Raw genomic sequence first — 16,258 nt, 5'->3', positions numbered from 1 at the left:
TTCACTAACTATACAAGAATCAAATTCAATGAATGACCTATATGTAAGTATTAATTTTGGATATATTAATATCAATTATTTTTTACTAGAAAGTCCAAAAGCTAGTAATGTGATCACTTATTACTATAAGCCAATGGTAGTTAGTACTTAGTAAACATATATATTTTTTTTTGTTCTCTTTTTTTCTTTGTGGGGGTTAGTAATCATATTTCGAATCTATGTAGTGTAGAGTGTACATATCTCCCACAGCATTAAAAATGTTATATTTTTTTTAAAAAAAGGAAAGTGAAGAAAAAAATATGGTAACTTTATTTGCCACTGGATTGTTGGAGATAATCATTGACCACCGACCATCTTTGGATTGGATGATAACCAAAACCTTCTAAATATTGTATTCTAGTCCAAGAATCCCTAATTTATTTTTATTTGGGTGCCTTTTCTTTTAAGATTTTCTATTTGAATTTGGGTTGCCTTTTCTTTTAAGATTTTCTATTTGAATTGTGTATGTGTGTGTGTGTGTGTGTGTGTGTGTGTGAAAGAGAGAGGGAGAGAGAGAGAGAGAGTTTTTTTTTTTTTGAGAAATAGGTAGCATGCTACCCGCTTCGTTTATTTCATTTAGAAATAAACATAGCTAGAAATGTGAATCAACTAGAATTCGAACTTGGGTTTGAGTTTTTTTTTTTTCTTTGAGAGATAGGTAGCACGCTACCCGCTTCGTTTATTTCATTTAGAAATAAACTTAGCTAGAAATGTGAATCAACTAGGATTCGAACTTGGGTCTCAGATACCAACCACCAAGCCCTTTGCAACTTGCTCTAGGGACAGTCGGTAGAGAGAGAGAGAGTTGAGTGGTCACTTGACTAAAACAAATCACATTGAGAGAGAGAGAGAGAGAGAGAGAGAGAGAGAGAGAAGAGAGAGAGAGAGAGAGTTGAGTGATCCTAAAATAACCAACATTTCTTTTGTTGGGTGGTGAGATTCTTGCCTTAGTTGTGCCTCAAAGAAAGCATATATAGTTTTTGGCACCCAAAAAAAAAATAATAATAATAATAATAATAAAAAAATAAATAAAAGCATGTGTAGTGGGAGATCTAAGGGTTGGTCATTGTTTAGTAATCCCTGCTAAGTTTGACTAGATAAGATTCCTAAGGCTAGTGGCTTTTCTTTTTTCTATTTATTATCTTTAGATCTTCTCCACAGATGAGGGATTCAATTCATGGCATCTTATTCCTTGGCCAATTCATTTTACAAATTTGTGCATCATACTATGACTATTCTTAAGTTATTTTCTATTCGTATGGAGCATGGTACATATGATTTGTATACCGAGTCGCTGTTTAGATTATTTCTGAGTTGTTTTATATTGGTTTGATCTCATTAATTAATACCTCAAAAACCGATAAGTGATATTCGTGAAAGTTTATCTTCTTTGACATTCATAATGATCATCCATGACAATTTTTGAGATCCATTTTAAAATATTTATTTGCATATGTAAATATAAATATACATTTCGAAATAATTGTATCAAGATGAGAGAACACAAGTACAAGTGCGAATATAATACGCTAATGCTCCTTATACCGTATTTAATCCTAACAACAATATAAAAATTTCAACAATCACATATAATATTAACAACAAAAAAATTTCTAATAATCTATCCATGCAATCCTAATAATCAAACAAAAATTCGAATAATCCACATACAAATATACAATCCTAATAACCTCACCTTTTTTTTTCTTATATTTCCCACATATAATCCTAATAATAATATAAAAATTTCAATAAATCACATACAATATTTAACAACAATCTTCAAGAAGACGGTAAATAATTCATCATTTTTAAAAAAAAATTCCACCATGACTACATGGCAAAGGGAAGTTTATTTATAGCCAAAATATTTTTTTAATACGGTCATTTAGCTAATTATAATATTTTGGGCTACTAACACATAATTTGTTACGGTTCGAAAGTTTGGAAACTGAGATGAAACCTCCATAAAACGCAGTTAGGGACATCGGGGTGCTTCACATTCACTAATTTTTTTTTTTTTTTTTACATTTTGTTATAGTATTCATCTTAACTGGAATGCAAAAATATTTGACTGACACATTGAATGGTTCTTGGTGAGAAGGTACAGGATCCGGATGCAGAGCTTAGATTACATGTTTGTTGTTTCATCTGCGTGCCAGATTTTTCTCTTTTTTCTTTCCCTCCAAGTTAATTTCTGTATGCTCAGCACTTGTACTCGAAAATGTCAACTTTGGTGCATCTGTAGTATGTGAGCTTTGTTTTGTTTTTTGTCTTTTTGGATTGATTGTTGTGGTTGGTGTACGTAATCTTTTAAATTTCTTGTATTGTGTTTCATTTTTTCTGCATCACTCTTATATATTCAATTTTAATATTAGCATATATATTTAAAGATTGGAAGTTCTGATGAAACATAAGTTGAATGAATATTTGAACTTTTCGAAACATCCGCATAGAATGCAACGAAAATAAGATATAGAAATATAATGTGAGTCATGATGGACAGATACAGTTTAGCGATGCCGCACGAATCTCGATCTGGCATGTGCTGTGCCCGACATATGTATTGTTCTAAATAAATTTTTACACCTATTCGTTATGTACTTAGATTTAAAGTTCAAAAATTTTTAAATTTTGAATTTTGGGGGCCCTATACGAAGTATTATCCACACGGCCAATCAAAGCCCACGTTGACCCCAAACGTGGCCGTCAAACGTACGGTCCTGATCTCTTACCTGCACAGTCTCGACGCAAGCCTGGTCCGAGCGATTAGAATCTTCGAGACACCTTTTGAAGGACCTTCGTCTCTTCATAGACGCTCGGTCTCTTACTCTCGAAAAAAAAAAAAAAAAACACTCTCTGTCTCTTTCTCTCAAAACAAAAGGAAAACTTCAAATACCCTCTATGGTTTCGCACTTTTTCATTTCAGTATTCTGTAGTTTAAAGTGTATCAAGTTAGTACCCTGTGGTTTCGCATTTTCTCACTTTAGTATTCTATAGTTTAAAGTGTATCAAATTAGTACCATTAGTTCGACTTTCTTTCCACTTACACCTGGTTAATATCTTTACAAATTATATAACAAAAAAACTTCAAGATACCCTACCTAATTGATCGAATATTTATTAGACCCTACTTTAGTTTAACTTTGGTTACTAATAACGAAAAACTACCTACCGAAATGGATAAGAAAAGAGAAACATGAAACCAGGGACACGTTAATACAAAAATGAAACCGTAGAGACAACTTGTACACTGTAAAACCACTAGGGTCTAAAAGTGAAGAAGTTTGAAACCACAGTACATAATTGATACACTTTCAAACCACCAGGTACTAAAGTAGGATGTTCCCAACTCCCGGGTAATATCGAAATTTTATCTGAACCCGAACCCGAATGAAACGGATATATCCGATGAATATGGATATGGATTCGGATATAGATATCAAAAATAGAAACCCGACGGATATGGATTCGGATATGGATTTTGATTGTACCCGACCCGAACCCGACCCGAACCCGAATTTATCTTGTATTATATATAATAAATATAAAAAAATTTGATGTTATATTTGAATTTGTATTTTAAAAATTTAGATTTAATATAATATATTTTGAAATATTGAAAAAAGAAATAATTGTTTCGGGTTTAAATTTTTGGGTTCGGGTTCGGGTTCGGGATTCGGATTTTTGGTCGGGTTCGGGTTTGGATATGGATTTTTAAAATCCGTCGGGTTCGGGTTCGGGTTCAGGTTTCGGGTTTGGAGTCGGGTACCGGTTCGGATTTTTAAAAATCCGTTCCGAATCCGACCCGTTGACATCTCAACTAAAGTAAAAGATACGAAAACCTACGGGAGTTTGAAGTAAAAACAAAACAAAAACCTTGGTCTCCTTTTTCTCAAAAAAAAAAAATAAAACCTCGCATCTCTTCTCTTTTCATAAAAAAAAAAAGTTCAGTCCTGCGCTCGTCAAAGCCCCTCATCGTTCGATCCCAAAACCAATCGCTGATCGAAAGCAATACAAAATAATCGTTGATCTCCCTTGTAATACCGTAGAAGGGAAACACCTAATTTCCAGTTGTCTCTTTATCTGAATTTTTTATGGTTAGTCTTATTTTCTCGTCTCTAGATTTACTGTAGGGTTTTGGCGTTTGGTGGAGATAACTAAGTCTACAGCTAGTGAATTTGAGTGTCATCACTAAATTGGGAAATGAATTGAAGAAATTTGGGCATTCATATTTTTGTAGGGAGATTCTTGAATGTCATCACTAAATTGTAAAGGGAATTGACAATTGGACAATTTTTTGTGAGGAAGATTCGAGTGCAATCACTAAACTTGTGAAATATGTAACGAATTTGGGTTACATTTTGTGTGTGAAGATGAGGAATTTTGGATTCACTTTTGTGGGGAAATTGGTGATATCTCTTTATGGAATGTAAGAAGTGATGATAAGTAACCTACGAATGTGCTTTACTTAAAATTCTTAGGGTTGAAATATAGAAACTCTCAAAAAAAACCTCCTTTTTGTTAGCTAAAGTTTGGCTCATTGGTGAATTCACTTATTTGGAGTTCTGAAACCATAGAAATCTGCTTACGCAATCTATCTTCGGATAATGCGGTAATCAGGCATCTTAAGTATGTCGTTCTCATATTGATGATTTATATTTATTTTGATTGGCTTTACTGTACAGATGAAAGTATTAGAGAAGAATTGTTCTAATGGTGCCTGAACTGAGCGCTAATTAAGACTCCATCTAGCTAAACATTCTTAGCATAGAAACGTGTATGCTCTATTGGTTACTACGTATATTAGCATTCTATAAATAAGTTCGGGTCCAGCTTCTTCTGGGAAAGCAACATCCAGTTTTGGGCTCATGCGCTTAGCTATCCATCTTATAAACCTATGAAGCCATTGCACTACATGATGTTTGAACAATTTACAAAAATATTTTCTAATTCACATATGCTCTTAGTATACCACATTGTATTGGTGAATGAGGTTTTTCTGTTTGTTTCATGTTTAATCTTGATCCTACCTTTGTCTTTATTTCCCGTCCTGTATACAAAGATTTTCGTTTAGTCCTCTTCAATTTATGTGTTTGTTTCAATCTGTTTTGTTTTTGTTTGTATTGTGGAAACCCCAAGCAGTGCTTAATAATTTCGGTTTCTTTGTCTCACAGCCGACGCTCCAGTACTAAATGGGCTCAGAGTTCCGACAAGGTGTTAACTATGCTTCAAAAATTACAGTATTTTTTTTTCTCCCAAACGCTTCATAGGATAAATTTTCTACCGATGTAGCATAGTTTAACTATGCTACGTTTTTAAGGGCATCCAAACGGGGCCTTAGTGATGACACTCCAGACATCTCCCCACAAAAAATTGAATTCCAAATTCGTCAATTCATTTCACAATTTAGTGATGACACTCCAGACATCTCCCCACAAAAAATGTGAATCCAAAATTTCTCAATTCATTTCACAATTTAGTGATGACACTCCACACATCTCACTAGCTAGTAACCTAGTTATCTCCCACTACACGCTACATCTAGGGAGAGAAACTAAGACTAAACCATACCAAAATCAGCAAAGAGACAACTGAAATTAGTGTTTCCCTTCTCGGATTACAAGGAGAAGATCAACGATGACCTCATCGTTGTATTGCGTTCGGATCCAGCGTAGGTTTGGGATCGAACGGTGAAGGGGCTTTGACGATTATTATGGAAATAAGTAGAGTAGGAAATAAGCAGAGTAATAGACAAAGAGGCGGTAAGAGAGAGAGACTGGAGGAGTAGGCGTAAGAGGCAGCGAGAGAGTTGGTAATATATATTATTTTTTATTAGTAACATAAAATAGTTTTTCTGAACAATATATAATAATTTTCGTTAGTAAATAAATTTTTTATTTAACTCATAATTTTCATAGGGGCTACACTATACATCTTTTTCAACCACACGCAGAGGCGAACAGTGCACCTACCATCTGACATAGAAAAATCTGTTGCAGCAAAACCCTCGAAAGTAAGAAAGATGCGGGGCCGTATAAACAACTCGAATTCGGCCAGGGCACAACGAAGATAACGACAACCCCACGTTGTGCCTGTCTTGGTAAAAATCGAGATAACGACGAAGAGCCATGGATTTGAGGTAGCATATAAAATTTAAATCTTAATTTATACTAAAATTTTTATTATTAATAATCCATTAAATCTTAATTATTTTAATGGATTTGAGGTAGGATGCCGATTGTCCAAAATTTTCGAAAAATAAATGACCTAATTATCATAGGTGATGTAATGAATTTTATTTATTTTTAATTTTTATTAATATATAGTTGCAGTAATCTTTGAGTTATTTTCAAGGAGGAAAGAGATTATATTTATTCTCTCGTGAAACGAAGTTAAAAAAATTATAAGTTGGAGGTCCAAAACAAAATCGACCACTTCAAGTTGAGCATCCTTGAGGGAGGGGTTGAAAAAGACGAAAGAAAGATTTATTGGCTTAAAAAGAAGAATTGATTAAAAGTACGCCGCTATATTTTTTTTATACATTATTATATTTTTTATATTAGATAATATATTTATTTGTTTTATACTTTTGCATTTTAGTTTGATTCTGCGACGGATAGAAGATTTACTGGCTCCCGTTAAATTTTTAAGTTACTATATTATACTCATTTTTTTATTATGAGAATAAGTAGAGTAAGCGGCAGAGAGTTATAATGTATATTATTTTTTATTAGTAACATAAATTAGTTTTTGTTAGAAATATATAATACTAATATAGTCTGTAGTGTCAACCAAATCAAACTACAACAAGTTACTGAAAAAATGATTTCAAAATAGGCCTTACATATAATATTTTCTCCATCTCTTCATCGACTCGTTTGTCCCAATCCACTTTCATAAAACCAGGGAACTTCCCCTCCTCGTTCAACAGCCTAGGCCATCAATTACTCTTTGATTTTTAAAAATAAGAAATTTGCTTGTTAAGTTATCTTTTGGACACATCGTTTGGCCTCCTGCAATATTAGACTTGATAATGTTAGTACAGACACTTAAATGGGTAGAATGAACTGTAGTAAAACGAAACATTCAAAAGAACTATTACTCACCTCCATAATGATGCTGTCAAACAACATAAGGTCGAGCCTGTAAGGCCAACTATCAGATCCTCTCCAAATAGAGAAATAGAATAGCCCCGAAGGATCAAGTCCTAGCAACATATCATCTTCACCAGGCATTTAAATAGTGATGAACACCTTGTCGGACCTCTGAGCCCATTTAGTATTGGAGCGTCGGCTGTGAGACAAAGAAACAAAAATTATTAAGCACTGCTTGGGGCTTCCACAATGCAAACAAAAATAAAACAGATTGAAACAAACACATAAATTGAAGAGGACCAAACGAAGATCTTTGTATACAGGAAGGGAAATATAGAAGAAGGTAGGATCAAGATTAAACATGAAACAAACAGAAAAACCTCATATGTGAATTAGAAAATATTTTTGTAAAATGTTCAAACATCATGTAGTGCAATGGTTTCATAGGTTATAAGCATGATAGCTAAAGCCGGCATGAGCCCAAAAAATGGATGTTAGTAATTTCCAGAAAAGCCTGGACCCCAACTTCATTATATAGATCGTAAATGCATGTGAGTAACAAAAATGGAGCATACAACAGTTTCTACGCTAAGACATGTTAGCTAATGAGTCTTAATTAGCTCCAGTCAGGCACCCATTAGAACAATTCTTCTCTAATACTCTTCGTCTATGATAGTAAGCCAATCAAAATCAAACATAATAATCAAACATAAGAGCGACATACCTGATGTCATGAATTGCCAGCATATCAGAAGTAATAGATTGCTAAGCAGATTTCTATAATTTCAGAACCTCCAAATATGTGAACTTCACAATTGAGCCAAACATTAGCTAACAAAAAGAGGTTTTTTTTTAAAGGAGATTTCTACAATTTCAACACTAGTTCTTACAGGTCATATGCATGACAATGTACTAGGGACTAATGAAATACATCTCAGCACCTAATAAACTACGCTTCAACAATCGCCCATCATCGAAGGAGCTATGAAATTCGGGTAGTGCCAAAAGGGGAGCACAGGGGACAAGGAGATGACAACTATCGCTGCTACGTGGTGGGTTTTATGGTTAGAGCGGAATAGAAGAATATTTCAGAAAGCTAGACGGCCGCTGGGGAGCTTGTTGCTGGAAATCAGAGTACTTAGAGACTCGTGGGAACGTTTGCATTCTTGATGAACACTGCTTTTTTTTGTTTCCTTTCTATCCTTCTTTTTTCTCTATGCTCTTTTCTCTTTTCTTTTTCTATTCTTTTTCTTTTTTTCTTTCTTTTTTTTCTTTTTCTTTTCTATGTATTTCGAGGCCTGGATACCTCAACTTGTAGCTAAGTTTACTTTCTAGTTGAATGAAGCGGTAGCATGCAACCTTTTCTCTCAAACAAAGAAATACGTCTCAGCAATCAGCAAAAAACTATGCCTGTCATCTCATTGACATTTATTTTAAGTCATCTCGTTGGACGCATCGTTTGGTCTCCCACAATATTAGACTTCAGGATGTTAGTACATGCAGTTAAATGTGCAGAATGAAATAGCAGAATGAAGGCCAAAAACAGAACTACCACCGAAGGACAATATTCTCACATTAGGCTTTTTTTTGTTTTTTTCCTTCCTGCATGCTATTTATAGAGGAGCTCAACGAATGCATATATGGTTCCATCTATTGTATCAGAGAAAGCATTTCAATGTGTCGTCAAGGATTTGTTGTGTTAGGCCAAAGTTGTTTTTCTTCCCTAGCCAATTAAGAGTCCGTTTGGCCTTTTTTTTTTTTCTTTATTTTTTTTCTTTTCCTGAGCTTTCTCTAAGTGCTATCTACGGATTGAAAAGGCACTAAGTTTTCCTTTTCTTTAAAGTCAATTAGTTAAGTTAAAATAGAATAGATTCCAAAAACTTTTGGTCAGATATATTATAATGTAGGTAAGACATTTTATCGGTCAGATATTATTAATGTAGTTAACAAACTTGGTAAACAATATTCTTAAATGAATGTGATTCCATTGTCATGTGATTAACCTTTCCTTATCTAAAAGATAATTCTCAGACATGTCGCTGAATAAAACCTTTTTTTTTTTGGCAAATATTAACCATCATTGACTTGATACAAACAATGAGTCCTAATTAAGGGATCCTTTCTCGGTTTTTCCTTGGGATAACCTGGAAATTCTACTGTTTATCGAAAATCATTTCAATAACACAAGAAATCACTTTTCAATGGTGTAAGTTCCAACTGATCAATTCCAACTTATTATCCTTCGACTTTTAAATTACAACGCAACAAATATATTCAACCATCTAAAAGTTCCACGAACGTAAAAAGAAGGTTTCTAGACTCTAGAGGAGGCAAGAACAACAGTTTATCAACAGGACAGAATGATCACTTCGGATATATTACAGTCGAAAATATGTCTTGTAAGCACAAAGAGGGAGAGAAGTTGTAATAAAAAAAAAAAAGGAAAACATATATGCTTTTCATTTCCATAACTATATCAAAAGCCCTCAAGAGTATATAAATAGAAACAAATTACACACCAAACAATTACAAATTACACACCAAATGAAATCAGCCTCAAATGATAGAGAAACGAGAATACATGATTACAGACATGACATAGACCAAACGAACGCTCCTTATTCTGTGATTCGCAACATGGACCAAACTCTAAACTCTTTGATCCATATAGCTTTTTGAAAAATGCGGGTTGTATGCTACATTATGACTTATAATGCAGACTATATACAGCTGTGGACAAACCAAACCAGTAAGGAAGGCTAAATCTAAACTCGAAAACAAAAATAGAACTTAGGACATAAGGTCTAGTAAGCTGAAAACCAACGGGTAAACACACACAAGGTAGACTCGACAAAGAAGAATAGACTCTGGTTTCTTCTTATGTAGACCTGGAATTCATTCTAGTAAACTGGATGGAAGAATCTGGAATGAAAATTGATCAAAGAAGAACACACAAATAGGATATTACTAACGTAGAAGAAGATTATGACAAAGGAACTATAAAGTATAGAATTACCCAAAGGGAATTTAAAACCTTCAGTGCTAAAGGCTATCAAGAAGAACCCTTTTGCAGGAAGGCCGCTGAGAGCAGTTAGGGTTGGAAGCCGGCGACGAGGATCCGAGCACGGTCAACAGGAAATGCCTCTCCTAAGATGTTCAAGACATCCAAATTGTCAGTTGAAGGATATGTTGAGTACCAGTATATTAGGAGAACTAAATGCAAAATAGCAAAATATAGAAGATAATTTGATACACTGGTGAATTCTTATCATCAGGACAAAAGATGTGCACCCATGTTTTGCGCACAAAAGAGAATCACAACAACATAGCTTCAATGTCCCATAAGAATCACACTAAACTGAATACCACTAAAAGGCACTCATTATATTTCGAACGAGATGCAGAATAGTATAGCGAGTCCTGATTTAATGGTAAAATCATGTAAATGCTGTTTGAAAATGCATGGCATGGCAAGATTCAGAACCATCACTTACACTTGCTGTAAATTGTGGGGTCGGAATCTCTTCTGCATAGGAGTGAAAGGGTTGAACCGTCTGAGCAGGAGAATCAAACTCCATATTTGATAAACTACAAGCATTCTCTGATGATGGCAAAGCTCCTACTGCATAAAACATAAGCAATTTAGTGTTGCACTTCCTATTTATGGCGTGATTAGACTTGAAAGAATTGAAGCAACTCAAAGTAAACAGGTGGAAATTACCTGGACAAGGTTCAGCGCTGGAACAAGAGGCATCTTCGTGAAGAACATTGGCAATTAAACTGTCATTTGGAGGAAAATCCTCATTCTTCAGTTCACTTGTATTTCCAGAAACATTCTTTTGAGGGCTGAATTCAGTGCTATATTCTGAACATCTCAGAGAGTCTTCGTTTGAATTAGTTTGCCTGCTCATATTTCTTACCCATTAAGATAATAACTTATCAAGAAACAAACAAACCAATAATTGGCTAGAAGTGATCAATTATCACTAGTTTATTACCTGAGTGACTGCTGATCTTCTTCTTTACTGCATTTTAGATCCTCGATCAATTCTTTAAAATCATCTAATATAGAAGCCACTCCTGACATTTTCCTTTTAAGTGCTCCACTCTCTTCAGTTTGGATCAAGTAATCTTGGAGCTCCTGAAATTTCATAAAGAGATATTATGATAAGGTGGCGTCCCCACTCTTACAAAATCATATATAATACAGATGCTCCTACCTTCCAGGCATCATCGAGACTTTGGTTGGTATCTTCAGCATTCACTTTTAGGGCAAGGGAACTAAGCAATTCTGCTTGTTGCAACAAGGTAGCTAGTTTTGGGTCATCCCGCTTGAGAAAAATACCTTGGGACTTGATGCTTGAAACTGTACCCTCTTCAGGAGAAGAGATATCTCACCAATTTAAGTTTCACCTTATCCAATAACAAGACAATATTTTCAAAGGAGGAGAAATAAAAAAAAATTATGATTACTTACCATCATTTACTGGATATTTTATGCTTTTATCAACATGAGATTGAGTGTTTGAGCCATTCACATTGTCAAAATTTTGAACAAGCACTGCTAGAGGTGGCCTTATTAATTGATCTTCCTCCCTTTGGTGTTGCCCTAATAATCTCTCACTTGTTATTGTATTCTCCGTATATTCTGAGATATGGTACCTATATTACAAAAGGAACACATATTATTACAGATCAGTTAGCATCTCTCGCTGTTTTGAGGTTATTTGTGGGGTTTTGTATACCTCATCTGCTTAGTGGGTACAGAGGACTCCCCTGTCCCAGCTGCAAGGCATGCATTATGAATTAATACACCCTTACTATTTGTATCGACGCATGTCCCATTGTTCTCCCTGTACAAGGCCTCATGCTTGGCTCGTTTCTTGCAAAGCGTAGAAAACCGGTTCTTAACTGCGTTATCTGTTCTGTTATCAAAAATTGATGATGCACATCAAGTCACTCACATTTTCGTCTAAGTAACATTCGTCAGACACTGTAGCAAGCGGATTTGAAGTGAATTACCTGCCAGTGACTACTTTTGCTATCTCAGTCCATCTGTTGCCAAAGATCTTCTGAGCCTGCGTAGCAACTTCATTTTTGAGGACCAAGCAATAATAGAATCCAACACAACTTGGTTTTTTGCAATCGCTCACCTAACCTATGCAGCCAAAAACTAGCACCGAAAGGCTTAGTTGTAGTAGTTATCTTATTATTGTTGTTCTTGTTGTATAAAAAGCACAGCAAATTGTTTTAAGCCAACTTTCCAGAGTTCACATTTAAGTAGAAGTTTCTACACAGGGGAAGCATATAAAACGTGGTAACAAACTGAAAAGTAAAGACATAAACAAAGAATTGCATATCATAATGGACAAAATCTCGCTCAATGACGAAGAAGTAATGGCTAAAAAGTTCAAGCCTACTAGTTTCGTTCTTTCCTCCGTGCATGGAATGTAATTTGCTTCGGATAGAGAACTATTGATGACATTCTAATTTTGTTGTTGCAAAAGAAGGGAAGGGCAGGGGATTGTATCCTCCAAACTCCAGCGAGGAGATAGTGTTAATTCCTTCGTGAACACGACCTTCTACTCATAGAAAAGCATCTTTCTTTCTCATTATAGCAACTTCTTCAATAAAATTCAGGGAAAAAAAAAAAAAGCGGAAATGACAAATGATGCCAAAGAATAATTTAATTAAGGAATGACCCAATTGTTCGTTTGTTACCTCACACAAGAGCATGTCCTCCTCCGTCGACCACCCGCCTTTCTTACACTCGGAATTTAAGTAAGTATACCACCTACAGTCGAAGGGATAGCATATCCATCACTCCAAGTAGATAATAATAGTCACTCAAATCTAATTCAACAAAACAGATCTTTTTTCTTAAAAAAAAAAAAAAAACTCCTTTTTATTTACTGAATCTAAATTTCCAAACTTTATACCTTCTCCTGCACTGCCTACTGGTCTTGTCCTTAAATTGAGCTGCAATACTCGTCCAACTGCTCACAAAGTAAGAACAAATCACTCCTTTGATGCCAAAAGTAGTACTAATTGAGGAAAAATTAGCAAGGAAATCGAGACACGAACTTATCAGTTCCGTGAAGGGCGATTTGCTCTCGAAGCAGATCATCCTCCTGCGACAAACCAAAATCCCCAAAATCTCAACACAATCCACTCACTTGCGCCCACAACAACAGAACTACAGAAGCATCACGGGGTTAAAGAAATCGACCTGGGGAGTCCACGTCACGATATGTCGCTCCTTCTTCGGAGGCGCCGCCGCCGCCGCCGCCGCGGCTACATCACCGGAGATCATCGCGTCCGCGGCCACATCTGATCCCGTCCCCATCGCCCCACTCCTCCCCACATGACACCGCAATCCGAGCCCCACGGCGCACGGATCCGGCCGAGACGGAGCTCGACGGGCGCGGAATCGCGCGATCGACGCGGCGATACGCACGGATCGGCTCCCCGATTACCTGATTGAGGAGGTCGAGTGGGAGGGGCCGATTTCGCCCTCCTCCTAGGGTTTTTATTTTTTTGGAGGGAGAGGTGGGGGGCGGGCGAATTCGAAGGGGTTTGAAAACGAAAAGAGTGGTGGAATAGAAGAGCAGTAGAAACGAAGAGGAGAGATTAATAATAATAGCGTGCGAGGGGTGAAGAGAGTGACGAGTGACGACGAAAGAAGATGAGACAATGACGCTCACCAACCGGTAATGTTTAAGAACACGTCACGTTCTTCATGACCACCAATCGATTTTGTCTACTTTTGTGTCGAGGCCCCTCAACTATAGAATAGTTTCGGAAACACCCCTCGAATTTCTTTCTTTTTATTATGGGGAGGTTTTGTTTTCGTTTTTTTTTTTTGTTTTTTTACCTAGCAACTTTTGATTTTTCAATTTAGATTACTTTTTAACATTAAATTTAACAAATATATTATCAAATTGAATAAGATTTCGATCTAACTTGGCTGGTGAACTCGATCCAAAGAGAATTTAAAAAAATGTTTGGATATTACTGAGTAATATCTGATTAGATATGAAAATTTTTAGTTATAATTAAAAATTAAGAGTGTGATCAAACTTGTAGAATGGAATAGTGTATTTAGCCTTAAAGTTATTTTTCGGAATAAGATAAATTATCTTGTAGGTGAAATATGTTATTTTAAAGAATTATAGATGTTAGGACCTTTCAAAAAGTGAAAATCATATTGAATGCGTTATTACATAATAAGAATATCTTATTCTGACCTCCAAATAGGAGTCATGCTAGTACTTTTAAAACCACAAGCATTTAGTGCTCGTAAATTTCTCACCGCTAAATTTATCTCTTTGGTCAATTTCATCTCTTAAATTATGTTATTTCACCAATCACTCACTCAATTCTAAATATCACTATTATTCTAATCTTATAAATTTTCATTCAAAGACCGAAAATCTATAAGCATCAATGAATTGGTAATTTCAAAAGCATAGTTTAGTTCAATTCCTCCAAATAAAGTCTAAATCAAAAGAAAAGAAAAGACCGAAGAAGGATCTATTTTAGAATAGCTTATACTTGAGGGGGTGTAAAAAATATGATGGACTGTTTCTGTGATGCTTTCATTCTATTTAATGCGGGACGCTCCATAACTTAATCGATTCTGATTTTATCAGGATTTTTATTATTATTCAGAAATCTTCTTTTTTTATTTTGCCTTCGAAAATTTAGTGTAGTTTCAATTTTGTCGCTTACTAATCCTAACACATATATTTAGAGTTTGATTGGCACTAAGTCTTAAAATATATAACTGAGTTGAAGTCAAATATAATTGGACTTTAAAACGTATTCTTAAAGGTCAATTAATTCAATTTTTATTTATCTTTGATGCATATTCTTACAGTTTAATTTCAAATATATATATTCTAACGTACACACATACTTAGGATCATACCAATCCAAATTAAATACTTCCAAGTCCTAAGTAACATGTATATTTAGGATTTGGCCAATCTTTATCTCGGAATGGGCAAATTGAGCTCTAAAACATACACTTATTAGAAATCTAACTTGATTAATCCTAATGCATATACTTACTTAAAATTTAATCAATCTCAGTACCTTAAAATATATACTGAAGATGCAATCAAAATCAAATATAAGTGAACGGTTCCATCTGATACAAATTACTTAGGTTCTCTTTGATATTATTGTCATTTTTTTATTTTTTAAATTATAATTTTACATATTTTAACATTATGTTGGAAGAAAAGTTTTTTTTGTGCTGTTATAGTTGGTTAATTTACAATATATCTAATTAAGTGGTAGATGAAAATTTACTTTAAAAAAACTTAGAAGAAAAAAAGTTATTTTTAAATTTCTATTACATTTTCTAGCATCAGACGAATTGTTCTCGTGCAAGTAATTAAACTCTTTTTGGCTACAGAAAATCCACATAGAAATAAGAATATTTGATTAAAAAATCTTTACGTTGCACAAAAGTACAAAAATGAACTAGTTTTGAAGTACAAAACAACGTAATATTTTTCAAAGTTATCTCTTATTAAATTTATCTTTCTAGTGGCAGTTTCTCGATCACTTAAAATTTGAAAGTGGTAATTTAAAATTGCTCCCCATTCAAATTCAGTAACCCTTAACGGCTTGCTAAATTGATTAATACAATAATGACACTTTTAGTTCAAATTATAGGATATCTTCGTAGATACGTATAGTAATTATTCATTTGAAATAAAGAGAAATACGCAATAAGTGGCATCTGGTTTCTCGTCTACCTAAAATCCTCATGCTTATTATATTCCACCTAAAATCCTCTGGAGGTGCCTCAGCGTGCTTAGTTTAGGAATAAATAATGTCTATGTAAATTAAGTTTGCACCAAACACACTAGCTACCTTAGAAATACAAATACTACTGTGAGAAAAAACCCCCCAAAATGAAAAGTTAATTCGTACATTTAAATATGGTATTTACATATTGTGCCTCAGCGTGATATCTACTTCTTTTTTACTTTTTCCAAGTAAATTTTCAGGCAAATCTTATGATAGGAATGTCTCACAATGTGAAAACCTTTAACTCAAATAGGAAATCATTGCATGACACGCTAATTTCAGCAAACAGCAGTCCACCA

General features: G+C 34.6%; 1 protein-coding gene across 3 annotated transcripts; it reads right to left on the bottom strand.

Moving 5' to 3' along the window:
• Positions 1-9,564: 9,564 nt before the first annotated feature.
• On the bottom strand, positions 9,565-13,752 carry LOC109704450 (transcription factor MYB124-like). 3 transcript variants are annotated; one of them, XM_020225188.1, is made up of 12 exons: positions 13,366-13,752; positions 13,221-13,267; positions 13,076-13,132; positions 12,858-12,930; positions 12,159-12,214; positions 11,882-12,061; positions 11,614-11,798; positions 11,357-11,511; positions 11,135-11,277; positions 10,858-11,051; positions 10,631-10,755; positions 9,565-10,283 (listed from the first exon to the last, which is right to left on the bottom strand). In XM_020225188.1, exons 1-12 carry the CDS (start codon positions 13,480-13,482, stop codon positions 10,179-10,181), a joined length of 1,437 nt encoding a protein of 478 aa, XP_020080777.1. In that variant the 5' UTR covers positions 13,483-13,752; the 3' UTR covers positions 9,565-10,178. The 3 variants fall into 3 exon arrangements, with proteins under 3 accessions (XP_020080777.1, XP_020080776.1, XP_020080778.1); XM_020225187.1 differs by having other exon boundaries at positions 10,631-10,758; positions 13,366-13,751; XM_020225189.1 differs by having other exon boundaries at positions 10,631-10,758; positions 10,858-11,039; positions 13,366-13,749.
• Between the last annotated feature and the right edge of the window lie 2,506 nt (positions 13,753-16,258).

The sequence above is a fragment of the Ananas comosus genome, unplaced genomic scaffold (assembly GCF_001540865.1).
Source record: "Ananas comosus cultivar F153 unplaced genomic scaffold, ASM154086v1, whole genome shotgun sequence".
NCBI lineage: Eukaryota > Viridiplantae > Streptophyta > Magnoliopsida > Poales > Bromeliaceae > Ananas > Ananas comosus.
Note: the sequence above shows the minus strand (reverse complement) of the source record. Positions and strands in the feature narration are given on the sequence as shown.

What these genes read in the sequence shown, in the direction of transcription:
- LOC109704450 (XM_020225187.1), bottom strand. Translation starts at nt 13,482, where the DNA reads ATGGGGACGGGATCAGATGTGGCCGCGGACGCGATGATCTCCGGTGAT. An exon ending in GCCCTTCACGGAACTGATAA is followed by an intron (nt 13,133 to 13,220) that starts GTTCGTGTCTCG and finishes CTTTGTGAGCAG; the next exon opens with TTGGACGAGTATTGCAGCTC. An exon ending in GTACCCACTAAGCAGATGAG is followed by an intron (nt 11,799 to 11,881) that starts GTATACAAAACC and finishes TTTGTAATATAG; the next exon opens with GTACCATATCTCAGAATATA.